The 18,009-nt window shown below is 49.1% G+C and overlaps 1 protein-coding gene across 1 annotated transcript in view; it reads right to left on the bottom strand.

The window, feature by feature from the left end:
- DNAH8 (dynein axonemal heavy chain 8) overlaps window positions 1-18,009 on the bottom strand; it is a 13,985,216-nt gene that overhangs the window by 7,085,358 nt on the left and 6,881,849 nt on the right. Inside the window, exon 46 of the mRNA XM_085610239.1 lies at window positions 773-859. Coding sequence (XP_085466365.1) covers window positions 773-859 — 87 coding nt within the window. The remainder of the gene's footprint in view (window positions 1-772; window positions 860-18,009) is intronic.

Here is an 18,009-nt window from a genome sequence, read left to right on the forward strand (position 1 = left end):
GTAAAGGATGCAACACGTCGCATTTTTTACACTGCTGGTACATCACAAAAAGTGACGCAACGGCAGCGCAAAAGTGTTGCAAGGCCTCATAAATAATGCCCTAAGTCTTTATGTAGTATAATATAATGGTATTCTGACAATAGGCATATGTTGAAGTAAAGACTACATCTCACATATGCTTGGCAGCGTGAATGTGAGAAAAAATATTTTTTCTGAAAAAAATGCTCTGAGGTCAATGCACAATCTAATTTTGCCCTCTCCCCGTTTGTGGGCTACTACCACTGAACTTAGCCATTCAGCAGCCTTTACTCTAGCCATTCAGTGTTACTAAAGGAAATGATATTCTGCTGTAAGTTGTTTCAGCACAGTTGAAACAGCTTGATGAATGATTAAAGACTTCACGAAATGGGTGACTAGAGAGAAATATTAAACTAGCTCTAGCAGTTTACTGTCTGCATAATTACATGATTGTGATACAACCACTATGCCCCATGTACCTCCATACCATGTTGTACCTGTGCTTTAAGTACTGGAACTAAAGTCTCCCACAGAGAATATTATTATTTATTCCGATATGGCCAATATTATTCTTGGAGGTCATCTTGCCTTCAGTGTGGCTATGAGTGTCCGTTTCTCAAGAGGTGCATATCGTAGATGGCATGGCTTGTGCCAAGATTTGTTGCACAATTAAACCACAGTGATACTGATCAAACCTGCAGCAATGAACATAATTTACAGGCTTTTCCAATTGTTAAGAAAAAAAAAGTCTTACCTGTCTATCTGGAACCATCATAGCAACTGTTCTAAACATAATTTTCAGATTTTCTGGCAGTTCCTGACGCCCAGCATAACCAGGGTTCTACAATAATATGTAATCCTAATTAAATACCAGTTAAATATTTGTTTTTTATATTTACAATGTTAGTTAAAGATTTGCAACAGGTAGACAGTATAATACGTTTGAACACACATTATAACACATCAGGATGGTGGCTGAATCCTTGATTCATGAATTTAAATAAGCAATCTACTATAGTGCTGGAATGTGTTCAAGAAATTACATCTGAATGCAACCCAGAATCTTTAACCAGCTGCACCTAAGTAGGACTAAAGAACTATATCAACATTTCTTTTACCATAGGTACGAAACAGATCTGGATAAACTAAAACATTCACCTCTTAAACTGTCATCACACACACGTATTTATATATACATATACATATATATTCCAAACTAAACGAAGTGAATGAACACCTCATGAGCCCACTGATCAGGGTTTTGAAGTTTATTTGTGCATGACAAAAAGACGCGCTTTGACCATGTCCGTGGTCTTGGTCAGATGACCAAGACCACGGACGTGCTGGAAACGTGAATTCCGTCTTGCAATTGTATGTGCCCTTTGTCTCCTTACTACTAAAGGGGGTGAAATATGTAGCAGTGTTTTTGCCTATGCTACAAGCTCTACACTTGTTGCATTTTTTTAATCCAGGAGAGAGTCTGAGCCATCCCTGGTCCTTATCACTTTCTGGGCTTGCCCTAGTCATCACATCTCTCAGTGAAGGTGCCCTGCGATATGAGAGTGGTGGATAGTTGGGGATTATTTGTCCAATTACTGGGTCAGTTCATATATAAATATATAACACTCACACACTGATCAATCAACTAGAGGGGGAAATATTGGTATGGGTGAATATGAAGTCAATGAATGTTATTATATGTGCAGGTCAGACAACAGCAATATCAGTAAAATGCAATGTGAATATGTGCCATCGCTTGTACCCGCACAATGCCCAACAATGCAGTGTCAATGTATACCATAAATTGTGCCAGTACAGCAGCGCTGACATCAACAATAATGATACCAATGTATTCCATGATCCATGCTCATACGACAATATCATTGTTGCGAATAAGAACAATGTCAATGTGTGTTCAGACCAGAGCAAACATAATCTTATTAATACCAGTACAAATGATAGCAATGTACAAAATGACAACTGTATGTGTAATGATGATAATGTCGACAAATATTATATCAGTGGCTGCCATATTACTTTAAGGAGTTCCGATGAACTCACATCAATGCTGTCAGATTCACCGAGGGTGACCTCTCCATCAACCCCAAATCAGAGACACGGGGTCGGGCAGATCCTGCAACCCATGCCCACGCAAATCGAGTAACAGGTCACAGGTGGGGTCCCCCATAAACCAAAGACAAACATGCACGCAGGGAAAACCCTGACTTGATTCCACAGATAGATAGTTGCACCACAAACAAATCTTGATATCATTGGCCCCAATAAAACCCATTTGCCCAAAGGCTTCTGTTTCCCTAAAACTACCATAAAACTAGATACCATATGTATATAGGCACGCTCAACCAATCAGGACACGACTGGCATACCACAGGTAGTGATCACGCACTCCTCATGCCGGACATCTAGGCACATACACACAGGCCCACATTAGGTTTCCCCGAGGGCGAGAGCCATCTGCGTCCGTATCAGATGCCCTTGCTTGTTTATTTACAACTGAGATTTTTTTTGGTACTTATAAAAGTGTTTTATTGTACCTCATGAACTGTATAAATGGAAGGCCAAAACTTTGTACATCAAGAGATGTTGTGCAGACCCAAACTGTCTAGGCTCTCCTGGACACAGAATTTAATTAAACCAACTTGTTCCTATTTTGCCAAACGCCTCTAGTCTTTTCATTTGTTTAAAGTAAATTCATATCCGAGCAACAAGGATATCCTTCATGAGGTCATAAGAATCAGCATCTACCGCATCAAGGCATATATTTACTAGCCCTTATCGCCACCCAAAAGTCACTTTTAGTGACAATGTGGTGGCGATACGGGCTTCACCTTATTTACAAAGCAGCATTAAGCCACTTAGGCGTGAAAGGGGAGGGTAATGGGTGTTGCGGTGGCCGTTCCGCCGCAATATCCGTTGATTTTGACAGTGCACCCTATTTCCATGGGTGGAGTAAATAGGAAGCAGCACCAAAATTAAGACCAGGGCCTGTTCTTAAACAGGTGAAATGAGGAGAAATGCTTTATTTCTCCTAGTGTTTGTTGTTTCAATGTGTGCTGCATTGTGCAGCATACATAGAAACAGGAAAACACCATTGACAGTTTATGTGCAGGAAGGTGTCCCTTCCTGCATATAAACAATTTTTTTAAATGAATTTTTGCATCTTCTATGTGTGCTGCATTAAGCAGCTCACATAAAATTTACAAAACGACAATTAAAGACTGTAAAAAAATTATTTGGTTTTGCATTAAGCAGCACACATAAAAGTTGCAAATTGCCATTTAAAGATTGTTTATGTGTAGGAAGGTAGGGATTTCTGCATATAAACAATCTTCCCCTGTGTTAGCGCTAAGCAGCTAAATTTAGCACCAGCGCAGGGGGAAACGCAGGGCTGCACCATATTGTTGTACATATAGTGCTGCCCTGCTTTTCTGAAGTGGCGGAGCGCGGCGTTAAGCCAAGGAGGTTAACTCCATGCTCCGCCACTTCATTGTAAATATGCAAGTGTCAGGAGTCTATCCATGCACTTTTCTGAGAATAGCTCCCAGAGTGTGGAGCCCCAGTGTCTCTGGTTTAACTTCATCATCTTACAAGCCCTGTCAAAAGCTGTAAATCACTTTGTGATGTTATCACCATCAGCATATTTGGGACAATCCCTTTGGTGTTTTTAGGATCAAAAGTTTCCTCTCTCTCCGTATGTAGTTTGTTACTGCCACCACTCAAAGATGCTAGACCCATATCAGCCCTCTTTATAGCCAGGATTTGGGCTTCAAGGACTTCTGTTTTGGCTAAAAAAATCAGGGAGTTCTTGGAAAGTGTGGCTTGTCACCAAGAGGTTCTCCAGGTTCTGGGGTTCTGAATGCCTTAGTCGAAGAGCCATGTCTTGAGCCCTTTCCTGAAGTCATCGAGCGAAGGGAAGGTTTGCAGCTAGGGGTGGAGGGGTGTAGGAGAGTAGGATCTGCTTCACATGGGTACCCCCACTTTTTGCTGGTGTTTCACTGTTTTTCAACCTTAGTCTGGCTGTGGCCCTGCTAATCAGGACCAGAGCCTAGCTGCTTCCTCTCTAAAATGGTTTCCATGTACATTAGGTACATATCTAATTGGATTCTGGAGTGCCTTATAAGCCCCTAGTATATGGTATACTATGTACCTAGGGCATAGGTACCTCAGAGGCCTACCAGGGGTTGTAGCATATATTATACCACCCCTGGGAAGCACTCCAAAATGACACCACAGGTCTGCTACTGCAGCCTGGGTAAGGGTGTGCTTGCACCCCTTACTGTGGTATAGGCTACCTATATCACTACCCTATACAGACACATATAAACCTATAAGCCACTCCTATGGCAGGCCTTAACAATCCTGAAGGCAGAGTGCTTGGTTTTGTGTGAGAGGGTGCCCAAGCATGAGCTGAGCCCCTCTGCAGCTTTCGGAAATCCTTCCTTATGGCTGTTCCGTGATACAGCCATATCATATACACTCTTAAGTGCATTATAACCTCGCGGTAAATGCTAACTTTGGAATGGCTGCATCAAAACATGTCGTGTTTGGTGTCAAACGCTTTGGAATACTACCCACCCCCCGCCAACTCTGGTGCATTCCACCCTGTAGGACTTTCCTGAGCCCTGGCATCACAAAATGGATGCGTCTGCCGAAACTCCGGAAGGGGAGGCCTGGACAATAGGTTTCCTGTCGAAGGGAGGTGTAACCACCTCCCCAGACAGGCTGATGTGTATTGGGGCTGGGCGGGAGCACTCTCTGGTGCTTTGAAATCCTGCACTGGGGGCACGCTTGCTGTCCCTGTGCATAGCCCAGTTCAAACCGGTTGCAGGGGCTACCTGCCCCTGCTCTGGTGCGAAACTGGACAAAGGAAATGGGTGCAACCACCCCTCTTTCCAAGCCCACCCATAGGTGGGGCCTTAGAGTTAGTCCATCCCCTAAACTTACTATAAGTATAGGAATCCAGTCCCTAGGACTCTAGATTACCCTGGACGAAACTCTGCAACATATATCCTGGACCTTCGACTTTCTATCACGACTAGAAGATGGAAGAAATTTCCCTTGGGGTCAAGGATTGACTGCCCTGCTTGGCAGGGACCAAAGAAGCAACTGACCGGTCTGCATCGCTGAAGCTCCCGCCGGATGCCGAAGTCTTTGCATCACCAGAGGTGGATTTCTAGACTTCCCTGAGGCTACCCTGAGACCACAGCAAAGCTGAGGCCCATGGCTATCGTGGGTGACGTGGAACCGTGACCCCTGGACACCGTGAACTTTTGCAGCAACACTATCTTCCTGGTCCTCCTCGAAGTTGTGCTTTGGGCTCCGAGTAGCCCCAGCCTTGAGCACCTCGTGCACCGAAGATAGTTGGCCTCCACTCCTGGAGTGACACGTGGGCCAGCTTCATGTGCGACCGCTTGAGGCTCTTTCGCGATCACTAGCCCGTTGGCTAGCAGGTCCCCACGAAGGCAACTCTTTTTCTGCTTGGGCTTCCCTGGTTGCTCCAGACGTGCCCTTACTTACCCTTGCTGGGTGTGTCCATCACACCTTGCTGGTCTGCACCGCAGTCCTTTCTCTGATTTCCAGTGACTTGCCGTTGCCAAGGCTTGTTGGGTCCAATCTGGTCGCCGACACCGAAGCACTCGACAGACTTTGTGGTACAGCTCGAATCCGGCTCATGGACTTCGTCGACACCTCCTGGGCCTCGTAGTTGAAGAGTCAAGACACCCATCAACTAACCTGAAGCACCCGACATCTGTGGGCATTGGTCCATCCTGCCCTAGGTCACTGGCAAGTGACCCAGACTCTGTCCCCTCTGCTTTCAGGTTCCTAACATCCTAAATCCAGGCTTGGATCTCTCCGGACACTTCTCCTCTTCACGGCAGCAGCAGTTCTTTGCAGGCTCCCATTGAAATCGACGACGCGACCCAACACCAAAAGACACCTATGCACCCGGCTTCCCTGAATAAGGTAACTCGAGTACTCCGGTGCTCTCGTGGGTGCCAGCCCTAGAACTTCCTAAGTCCAAAAGGGTTTGGTCCTGACTCGATTAGAAGTGTCCCTAATCTTTAAATTTCCAACCGCGGCATTGCCCATAGAAGAAAACGGGAACCCGCGGTTGTGTTTACACACTGCATACAGTCCCCGTGGGTCCCCTGTGTCACTACCTTGGGTGGTTCCTTGGGGTCCCAGCGATTCTAGAGGCTATAGGCCTAGTGTCTATCCAAGTCGTGGTTCTTATACCACTTTTTTGGTATATGGTTTAGTACGCCCCTAGGGCCCAAACGTGTATTTGTGCTATTACTGATAATTGCTGACTTGTAACTCAAGTACTTCGAACTCCAGTCTCACAAAGAGACTAAAGGGGTGTGTTTTATACTAAATATATATATTTTAAATATATACCTGGTGTGGTTGTCTTTTCATTTGATCATTCAAGAGATTATAGACTGGTAAAACAAGCTGCTTTACATTCCTTCAAGACTTAGCCTGAAGGCTGCTCTCCATAGCTACCACTAGGATAGCTTTCAATAAAGGTTGTCTTTAACCTATCACCATAAGGGGTTGTTTGGACTGATACAAGGTGCCCACTAGAACTAGTGGACAGCACATATCAGGCCACCTTCTCACAGGGGGGGTCTTTCCAGGGCTTGACGGTGAGGTAGGAAAAGGAACGGCCTCCGCTGTGACTTCGATGGATGCAGGGGATGTGTCCCAGGGTGAGGGAGGTGGAGCAAAGCTCCCTGGTGGGTCGGTAGAACTTCAGGCAGTGGTTGATGTAGGTGGGTTTGATGTTGTTGAGGGCCTTGTAGGCGTGAGTAAGAAGCCTGAAGTAGCATCTCATGTGGACAGAAAGCCAGTGCAGGGTTCTTAGGTGTGGGGTGGTGCTGGTTCATTTGGGGAGGTTGAGGAAGAATCTGGCTGCTGTGTTCTGAATAGCCCAGAGGCATTTAAGTAGCTGTCTGGTGGTTCTGGCACAGAGTGCAGAGCTATGGTCAACATGACCAGAGATGAGGGATTGGTGACCGTTTTTAGGTCTCGCCTACGCAGCGCGTATGAAAGACCTTTAGCCAGCGGCACAGCTTTGAGGGCAAAAACGTGCACGCGTTGCATTGCTTCCAATGGCAACGCTTGCACGTCTGGAGATTGACTTGCGGGAGCGAGCGGCTGGCGCCATATGTTATCAATTATCACTGTGCCAGCCGCTCGCTCCCGCAAGTGAATCGCACAGGCCCCCTCCTCTCTCTCCACCCCCTGCTGCCGCGCGTGCTTGTTTAATTACCTGCACGGGCTTGAAATTCCAAATACGGCTAGTTCCCGATACAGAATACACTTAAAACAGTAGTACCAACTTTGTCTACAAGATGGCCTCATATACCCATTTTTGTCCACAATACACAATACAATAGAAGATCGTTTGCAAGGGCAGATTAGGAAGAAGATGCTCGTTGTAGGAAGGTGGATATCTGACTATGGTTACCCCCAACTTTTTGCCTAGTGTCTAGCTGGTTTTTCGACTTAGTTGGCCTGAGATCCTGCCATTCAGGGTCTCAGGCTGTCTGCTCTCTCTGTAAAATGGACTCCATGTACCCTAGGTACATACCCAATTGGTAAGGATCACCTTATTGGACCCTGTATAGTGTACCCTAGGTACCCAGGGCATAGGTGTGCCCTAGGCCTCCCAGGGGCTGCAGCATGTATTATGCCACCCCTGGTCTGGCCTTCCAATCAGACACAACTGGCTGATCACTCAGCTGGGGCAAGGTCGTGTAATCACCCCTTGCTTAGATATAGTATGCCTATATCTGCCCTTATATATAGACACATGTGTACCTATCAGTCACTCCTATGGCAGGCCTTAACAATCCTGGAGGCAGAGTGCTTGGTAACATGTGAGATGGTGCTCTAGCATGAGCTGAGCCTGTCTGCAGCTTTCGGAACCATGTCCTTATAGCTGTTCTATGATATAGCCTACCATATACTCTTAAAGTGCCTTATAATCTTAAACGGTTATGGTAACTATGGTTTGGCTTTATCAAAACATGTCGTGTAAGGTGTCTAACACTTTGGAATAATACCCCCATACCATTTCTGGTGATGAGGATATTATTCCTCTCTTCTAGAGGGAGAGACATGTTAAAATCCTACTTTGCTGGTTATCTCTAACCAAAGCCTCAGCATCACAAAATGGATGCTGCTGCCACAGACACAAGTCTGACCTCCTGCTGCTGGGAGTGATCCCAGCCAGGGAGGCCTGGACAATAGGTTTCCTGCTTGGGGAGGTGCTAGCACCTCCCCAGACAGCCTTTAGTGTATTGGGGCAGGGTGGGCTGAAAGGAATGAGACATGCCTGGGGCACACAAGGTGTTCCTTGCATAGTCCAGTTCAAACCGGCGCTGGGGCACTCCAGCCCCAGCTCTGGCGCGAAACTGGACAAAGGGAAGTGGGTGTAACCACCCCCTCCCAGGTCCCACCCATAAGGCGTGACCTAGCAGGTATCCCAGCCCCCCAGATTAGTGTAAGAGTGGGAGTTGGGCCTCAAGACTTTGGATTATCCTGAACCTGCAAAACTGAACAGAAACTCTGGACCTTCGACATTCGACGAAAGAAGAAGACTGAAGAATCTCCCTTGTAGCCAAGGAGTGGCTACCCTGTGCAAACAGGCACCATCAAGAGACTACCCTTTGCTTTGCGACCGTTCTACGAGGAACCGACTGCAGAGCCCGACCAGAGCCTTGACTTCCAGACTTCTCCGACCCTCATCCACATCTGCAGCAGAGCTGAGATCCGTGGAGGCGACGAGCGACGTGGGACCGGCTACCTGGGAAAAGTGGCTAGTAACTTACAGCGCAGCTTCTGAGGTACCCTCGAAGTTGTGCACCGGGGATTGAGAAGCCCCAACCCCAAGCACCATCTGCACCGAAGATCAGCCCCCCACACTCCACGAGTCCTGCGTGGGGCCCTTCAGCATTTTCCTGCTTGCCGCGTCTGTCCGGTTGCTTGCCCGCTGGCTAGTGGCCTCTGTGACGACGCACCCTGAAATCTTCTGCGCTGGTTTGGCTCCTCCAGACTGGCTTCCGCTTCTCTGCAAAGAAGAAGCACCCCAGACCTTCCTGGTCTGCACCAGAAGCAAGTCCTTTGTTCTTCGTGGGTTCCGCTTGCCAAGGCTTGGTGAGTCCTAGTCCAACTTCGACGCCGCCGACAGCAAGAGCCTACGTGGGACAGCTCGCCTCCTGGTCCTGGTCGTCCTCGACGCTTCCTGGTCCTCCTGGCTGCAGCGACAAGCTTCACCTTCACCTGCAACTCTTCACGACATCGCCTGGTTCCTTCCTGGTTCCACGTGGTCACTGGCTAGTGACCTTGACTCTGTCCCTTCTGCTTGCAGGTTTCCTCTCTTCTTGATCCCAGCCTTGGGATCCACCGGACACTCTTCACTGACTGCCTGTCAGCATCTTTCTTCAGGCATCCATAGGAGTCGACGACGAAAACGACGCATCTTCACCCCTATGCACCCGCAGCCTGTGGGCTAGGTAACTTGGGTACTCCGGTGCTCATCAGGATAGTGACTATCCTAGTGTCTAGTTTTCAAGTCTCAACTTCCTAGCTACTCCGGAAGTGTCCTAAATCTATCTATTTCTAAACTGTAACATTGCTATTGACTTTTACGCATTACGCGTGAGTGTTTCCACTCTGCACACGAATCCCGTGGGCCTCCCACTCCCTAACTAGCGCTAGTGTAGTGTAGCCCCAGCGATTCCCTAGGCCTAGGCCTATTCTATTTCCGTGACAGTGGTTCTTATACCACTTATTTAGTATATGGTTTGCGTGGCCCCTAGGGCCTAACTGTATTACTTACCTGTGTGACTTACTGTATGCATTAATAAGACTGTGTTGTACTTACCTCTAATCTCATAAAGAGTGCTGAGGGTTTGCTTAGAATAAATACACTTTATTTTATATATATATCTGTTGTGGTGTCCTTTCATTTGGTATTCAAGGGATTATATATGGTATCACAGCTGGCTTCACATGCCATTCAGAGTTTAGCCTAAGACTGCTCTTGTCCATGCTACCACTAGGATAGCTGGTCTATAAGGTTGACTTTACAACCAATCACCATAAGGGTATTTGGACTGATATAAGGTGTACACTATAACTAGTGACATCATACATCAGGCCAACTTCTCACATTGGTGAGCAGCGGTTGGGATCTGAGCTTGCTGTTGTAATACCATTGTAATCTTGAGATACTAAATTGAAAGATCACACAGATATTGTCTAGGTACATATAACATAGATTATTATACTTAAGTCCTACTGTACTTTGTAGTTGTAGGTTGAAGGGAATAACACACCCTGACTACAACTACTAGAGAGGTTTAGTAGATACAACTAGTGTAGGTAGGTGCACACACCACACCCTCACTAGAATCATGCCCCTGGATGGAGATCACACTGATGCTCCCTCAGGAGAGGAGAATCCTAGACAGGTTCCCTCTAGGTATGATGCATTCACATTCCAGGAGATGAGACAATTGTGTACCTCCAGAGGAATAAAACAGGGTGCAAACCCTACCCTTAGACAGCTAGTGGAGCTTCTGGAGGCCTATGATGCTGAAAGAGCTGCCAGGGATGGTGCCATAGCTGTAGATAAGGGTCTACCCACCACAGATGAGTCAGATGGGACTTCAGATGGGGAGGTAGACAGCCAGAGCCAAGTAAGGAGACTTAGCCAGGCTAACTTAAGTTTACATGGGAGTTTGCATGGGGTCCCCCCATACAGACCCACAAGTAGACACTCACAGAGAAGCAGGAGGGACAGATCCCCTTCAAGGGAATCCATCCACTCCCATGTCTCTAGCATCTCTAATGCTTCCTCTCACAGGGGAATGACTTCACCTGAGAGAAAGGAGCATAAAGCCAGAATGAGGGAAGCTAATCTGAGGATTCAGAGGGAAGAAATTGCCCTTGCCAAAGAGAAGCTTGCTCTGGCTAGAGAGCAAAAATTGTGTGGGTCAGAACCCACTGGTGGCAGCAGCATTCCTAGAGATAGGGATAGGTCTTATGACCATAGAAACCTAAGCAAGATAGTCCCCCCATATCAGAATGGGGATGACATCCACAAATGGATGACTGCTTTGGAGAGGGCCTGCAAAGTACAGCAGGTACCCCAAAGTCAGTGGGCAGCTATCTTGTGGCTCTCCTTTTCTGACAAGGGTAGAGACAAGCTCCTCACAGTCAGTGATGAGGATGCAAACAATTACAAAGTCCTGAAGAGTGCTCTGATAGATGGGTTTGGCTTAACCACTGAGCAATATAGGTTGTTGTTCAGAGACACCCAGAAGACACAGACACAGGACTGGTCTGATTTTGTGGATTGTGCCACTAAGGCTTTGGAAGGTTGGTTAAATGGCAGCAAGGTGCAGGACTATACAGGATTGTACAACTTGATTATGAGGGTGCAGATCCTTAATAATTGTCAGAACCAGCTTCTCCATCAACACCTGGTAGACTCAGATTTGACCTCTCCCCAAGAATTGGGAAAGAGGGCAGATAAATGGGTCAGGACCAGGATTAGGCCTAAAAATCAGGGTGGTGACCAAAAGAAAGATACCACCAAGCCTCAAGAGAAGGGTGGGGATAAAGCAAAACAGAAATCTTCCTCAGGGCCCCAAAACTCCACACAGGGTGGTGGGTCCCAAGCTCCCTCCTCTACCACAGTTAAAAAGCCTTACTGCCATGTGTGTAAAACACCTGGGCATTGGAAAACTGACAGCAGTTGCCCACAGGCTAAAAACAAAACTGTTCCTCCAACTACTCCTGTCACACCACCTATTACTGTCAGCAGTAATCCCCCAGGTGGTGGGAGTGCCCCCAAAAATTTGGTTGGGTTTTCTTGGGGAACACAGGGGGATCCTGGCTTAGCCAATTCCCCTACAGCAGCTACTCTTGTCTGTGATGGTGGCATGGGGTTTGCCAACTTCACTGCCTGTCCCAACACTTTGGGTAGGTACAGACAGGAACCCTACATCAATGGTAGAAAAGCTGAGGCCTACAGAGACACTGGAGCTAGCATCACTATGGTGGCCCATAGGCTAGTTCCCTCTGAGCAGCTTTTGCCTGGTTTCTCATACCAGGTAACTAACATTGATGGCAACCAGAACAGTCATCCCATGGCCGAGGTATGTCTCAGCTGGGGAGGTGTCACTGGCCCTAAAAGGGTGGCAGTGTCTCCAAACTTGCCTGTGGACTGCTTGCTGGGGAATGACTTAGAACTCTCAGCTTGGGCTGGAGTTGAACAAGACACCCATTCCAAAATGGTAGGCCTTTCCAAAAAGGGTAGTGGGGTTGTGCCAGTCACAACCCCTGTCCAAGTAGCTTTCCTCCCTGAAAAGGTTGGAAGGGCAGTGGTAGCCACAGCCCAGGCACAGACAGACTTCCCTGTAGAAATTGGCAGAGCTGTGACAGTCACAGCTCAAACACAAACTGAGTGCCTTCCTGAAAAGGTTGGCAAGGCTGTAATGGTCTCAGCCCACACTCAGACTGATATAGGTGTAGTGAAGCCTGAAACTATGGATCACTCCACACAAACAGAGAGTAGTGGGGAGGAAGAAAAGTCTCCCTCTCCCCAGGCATTAGGAAAAGGTCAGCCTCCTCAGGGATCTGACCTCACCCCTTGTGAAGGAACTGCCCCAGAGGTAGCCAGGCCTGGCCTGGCAGAGCCTCTGATGTCAGTGGCCCCTTCCAAGGTGGGACCCAGTCTGGTGCAGGTAGCCTGCCTCTCTCTACCCTGCCTCAGTCAGCCCAGGGCTGCAGAGGTCAGGGAGGCCAGTGGACCCCAAGAGGGCCCCTGTCCACAAGAACCTCCCCTTCAAAAGAATGAGGATTGCCTGGGTAGTTGCCCTAGCCAGGTGATGGGTAAAAACATTCCTGAGGGATCCCCTTCACAGGTAGTTAGGGACCTCCCCCAGAGGGATTCTGTTGGGCACAGGCAAACATGGGACCTTAGGGCCCCAAACCTGACCTGTCCCTCCAGTAAGGCCACCAAAGGCGACCCAGCCTCCAGCTTTAGGTAGCCAGAGGCTGACCCTGAGAGCACAGTGCAACTCAGTTAGAGAAAGAAAGGCATCCATGGTGGAGGATGATTGGAGGAAGCTGAGGCCTCACTTTGGGGACACTCACTTCAGTACTCCATCTCAACACCAGCCTTTTACTTTGCAAAGACCCACCAAAGGTAGAGATTCCCTATGGTGGAGACCCTATGATATCTTTAGGATGAGGGATTGCTTAGTGGACCATGAGACAGGGGGTAACCATGCCAGTGCTGGTTCTTCCTTATATGGCCACTCAGGCAATAGAGGCTTACCTTGTCAAGGCCAGCCTTATCTCCTTTCGTTTGGGGGGGGTTGTGTAGGAAGGTGGATATCTGACTATGGTTACCCCCAACTTTTTGCCTAGTGTCTAGCTGGTTTTTCGACTTAGTTGGCCTGAGATCCTGCCATTCAGGGTCTCAGGCTGTCTGCTCTCTCTGTAAAATGGACTCCATGTACCCTAGGTACATACCCAATTGGTAAGGATCACCTTATTGGACCCTGTATAGTGTACCCTAGGTACCCAGGGCATAGGTGTACCCTAGGCCTCCCAGGGGCTGCAGCATGTATTATGCCACCCCTGGTCTGGCCTTCCAATCAGACACAACTGGCTGATCACTCAGCTGGGGCAAGGTCGTGTAATCACCCCTTGCTTAGATATAGTATGCCTATATCTGCCCTTATATATAGACACATGTGTACCTATCAGTCACTCCTATGGCAGGCCTTAACAATCCTGGAGGCAGAGTGCTTGGTAACATGTGAGATGGTGCTCTAGCATGAGCTGAGCCTGTCTGCAGCTTTCGGAACCATGTCCTTATAGCTGTTCTATGATATAGCCTACCATATACTCTTAAAGTGCCTTATAATCTTAAACGGTTATGGTAACTATGGTTTGGCTTTATCAAAACATGTCGTGTAAGGTGTCTAACACTTTGGAATAATACCCCCATACCATTTCTGGTGATGAGGATATTATTCCTCCCTTCTAGAGGGAGAGACATGTTAAAATCCTACTTTGCTGGTTATCTCTAACCAAAGCCTCAGCATCACAAAATGGATGCTGCTGCCACAGACACAAGTCTGACCTCCTGCTGCTGGGAGTGATCCCAGCCAGGGAGGCCTGGACAATAGGTTTCCTGCTTGGGGAGGTGCTAGCACCTCCCCAGACAGCCTTTAGTGTATTGGGGCAGGGTGGGCTGAAAGGAATGAGACATGCCTGGGGCACACAAGGTGTTCCTTGCATAGTCCAGTTCAAACCGGCGCTGGTGCACTCCAGCCCCAGCTCTGGCGCGAAACTGGACAAAGGGAAGTGGGTGTAACCACCCCCTCCCAGGTCCCACCCATAAGGCGTGACCTAGCAGGTATCCCAGCCCCCCAGATTAGTATAAGAGTGGGAGTTGGGCCTCAAGACTTTGGATTATCCTGAACCTGCAAAACTGAACAGAAACTCTGGACCTTCGACATTCGACGAAAGAAGAAGACTGAAGAATCTCCCTTGTAGCCAAGGAGTGGCTACCCTGTGCAAACAGGCACCATCAAGAGACTACCCTTTGCTTTGCGACCGTTCTACGAGGAACCGACTGCAGAGCCCGACCAGAGCCTTGACTTCCAGACTTCTCCGACCCTCATCCACATCTGCAGCAGAGCTGAGATCCGTGGAGGCGACGAGCGACGTGGGACCGGCTACCTGGGAAAAGTGGCTAGTAACTTACAGCGCAGCTTCTGAGGTACCCTCGAAGTTGTGCACCGGGGATTGAGAAGCCCCAACCCCAAGCACCATCTGCACCGAAGATCAGCCCCCCACACTCCACGAGTCCTGCGTGGGGCCCTTCAGCATTTTCCTGCTTGCCGCGTCTGTCCGGTTGCTTGCCCGCTGGCTAGTGGCCTCTGTGACGACGCACCCTGAAATCTTCTGCGCTGGTTTGGCTCCTCCAGACTGGCTCCCGCTTCTCTGCAAAGAAGAAGCACCCCAGACCTTCCTGGTCTGCACCAGAAGCAAGTCCTTTGTTCTTCGTGGGTTCCGCTTGCCAAGGCTTGGTGAGTCCTAGTCCAACTTCGACGCCGCCGACAGCAAGAGCCTACGTGGGACAGCTCGCCTCCTGGTCCTGGTCGTCCTCGACGCTTCCTGGTCCTCCTGGCTGCAGCGACAAGCTTCACCTTCACCTGCAACTCTTCACGACATCGCCTGGTTCCTTCCTGGTTCCACGTGGTCACTGGCTAGTGACCTTGACTCTGTCCCTTCTGCTTGCAGGTTTCCTCTCTTCTTGATCCCAGCCTTGGGATCCACCGGACACTCTTCACTGACTGCCTGTCAGCATCTTTCTTCAGGCATCCATAGGAGTCGACGACGAAAACGACGCATCTTCACCCCTATGCACCCGCAGCCTGTGGGCTAGGTAACTTGGGTACTCCGGTGCTCATCAGGATAGTGACTATCCTAGTGTCTAGTTTTCAAGTCTCAACTTCCTAGCTACTCCGGAAGTGTCCTAAATCTATCTATTTCTAAACTGTAACATTGCTATTGACTTTTACGCATTACGCGTGAGTGTTTCCACTCTGCACACGAATCCCGTGGGCCTCCCACTCCCTAACTAACGCTAGTGTAGTGTAGCCCCAGCGATTCCCTAGGCCTAGGCCTATTCTATTTCCGTGACGGTGGTTCTTATACCACTTATTTAGTATATGGTTTGCGTGGCCCCTAGGGCCTAACTGTATTACTTACCTGTGTGACTTACTGTATGCATTAATAAGACTGTGTTGTACTTACCTCTAATCTCATAAAGAGTGCTGAGGGTTTGCTTAGAATAAATACACGTTATTTTATATATATATCTGTTGTGGTGTCCTTTCATTTGGTATTCAAGGGATTATATATGGTATCACAGCTGGCTTCACATGCCATTCAGAGTTTAGCCTAAGACTGCTCTTGTCCATGCTACCACTAGGATAGCTGGTCTATAAGGTTGACTTTACAACCAATCACCATAAGGGTATTTGGACTGATATAAGGTGTACACTATAACTAGTGACATCATACATCAGGCCAACTTCTCACACTCGTATTTACATATAGGAAATACTAAGCAAACGACGAAGTGCAAGACAAAAGTATATCAAGTGCATGTCTGTAAGGAACTGCGCGCATTTTTTCAAAGCGAAACACTTTTAAAGGTAACAAGAAAGGAAGTTTTTGGAAGTCTTCGCCTCGTTCTCCAATGTACATATGCCAGCAGAATTGAACAGAAACTGGAAACGCATACATATTCACTTTTTTCTGTACGTGACTAATACACCAACCAAAACAACATTCAGGCTGAAATATGTTAATTCTTTTCACAATAGCTCCACTTTCTGCACAGTACACAGCAGACGTCAGCGGAGCCGCACACCCTTCATCCATCTTGCCCTCAGGACTGAGGGAGATTTACTGACGCTTTGTTGAAACACTTCGATCCGCAGACCTTTTGTGTGCACGCTCTCCTGCCGCTCGAGACGTCTTTCTCTGGTCGCGCTCTGGTTCAGGCTGAGATCTGTTAATTAATTTCACACTGTAGTGTCCTGCGAGACACGCTCTAGTGTCCCGCAGGAAGCTGTCATCCCAGCCACTCCCTCGAGGGCTGGACACACTGCACCCCCACACCCATCCATCACGGGTGCCACGAGTGACGTGGCCCCGTCAATAAAAAGGCCCAGGTGCACGTGCTCGGGCCAGTTTGTAACACCAGAGTATCCAGTGTCTGCGTCCCTCATTTCAGGTTATGTGGGCCCGAGGCCCGACACCACACTGGCGACGAGGCGGGTAGCTAACCCCGCATGCCTGCTGCTTTGCTGCATCGTTCCTCGTGGGGGAGGAAATGAACCCGGCAGGCGGCAACCCCGGCAAGCTGTCTGCAGCCACCTGTGCCTGTGGAAGAACCTGACCTGCTCATGTGAACCAGTCACCGCCAGCACGGTGGTTCACTCATACCATGTGCCAGCACTAAGTTCGGGGTCGTGTTGAGGGAGAAGGAAGCCGCCCAGCACATGGACCAGCAGGAGAAGTCCTAGCAGCATTCACAACCGGCCGCCGCTGCAGCCTCGATGCCAGCCGGCCAGCACGACAGCGGAAGGTCAGTGGTCCTGGAGGCATGAAAGTGGTTTGCCGCTATCCGCGCTGAAAGCGCCTGAAGCCCTGGCCCTCGGTGTACCCCGCCCATGCCCTGGAGCACCTGTAAGCCGTCCTGCCCGCCGTCATCACATCGATGCCTAAAAGGACAGGGACACGGCACCACGGTAACCAGCGCTCACCTCTGCGCTCTCTCTCCACCCCCAGCAGCTGATCGCTCACCTCTGCACTCCCCCCCAGCAGCTGCTCAAAGACCACAGGACGTCGCAGCCTGGGGAGTTGCGGTCGCGCGGAGTCATGGCCTCCCTGTCGCTGCACACGGGAGTGAGTGCGGTGCCCCGGCCCAACATTCTGCAGCGCCGTTGCCTGAGGTAGTGAGAAGCCTGTGCCCAACAGCACCGGTCGAGCGTGCTCTTTTATCCATGCTATGCCCGTCACCTTCCAGGGAACAGCCAAAGTGCTGGCAGCGCCACCTAGCCATCAGGAGCAACCGTGCATCTGCTCCCAACAGACTAACACGCACTGGTAATGGGTGGGTTGGCCCCCACGCACACACGTCCCCGGAGGCCTGCCACCAGCAGCGCTGCTCCAGTCAGCGTGTGTCCCTGAAAGAGCCCATAATCCTAGGGGAAGAAAGGAAGCTGCCTACCTTCTCCGCGCTGCTCACACTGCAAACCGGCTCACAGACACCTGCATACACGATGCCCCTGAGACGGCATGGCCAGCAGCATGTGAAGGGCTGCCCGGACTGTCACTGAAGCGCTACACTGGTGGTAC

The sequence above is a fragment of the Triturus cristatus genome, chromosome 6, assembly GCF_964204655.1.
Source record: "Triturus cristatus chromosome 6, aTriCri1.1, whole genome shotgun sequence".
NCBI classification, from domain to species: Eukaryota; Metazoa; Chordata; class Amphibia; order Caudata; family Salamandridae; genus Triturus; species Triturus cristatus.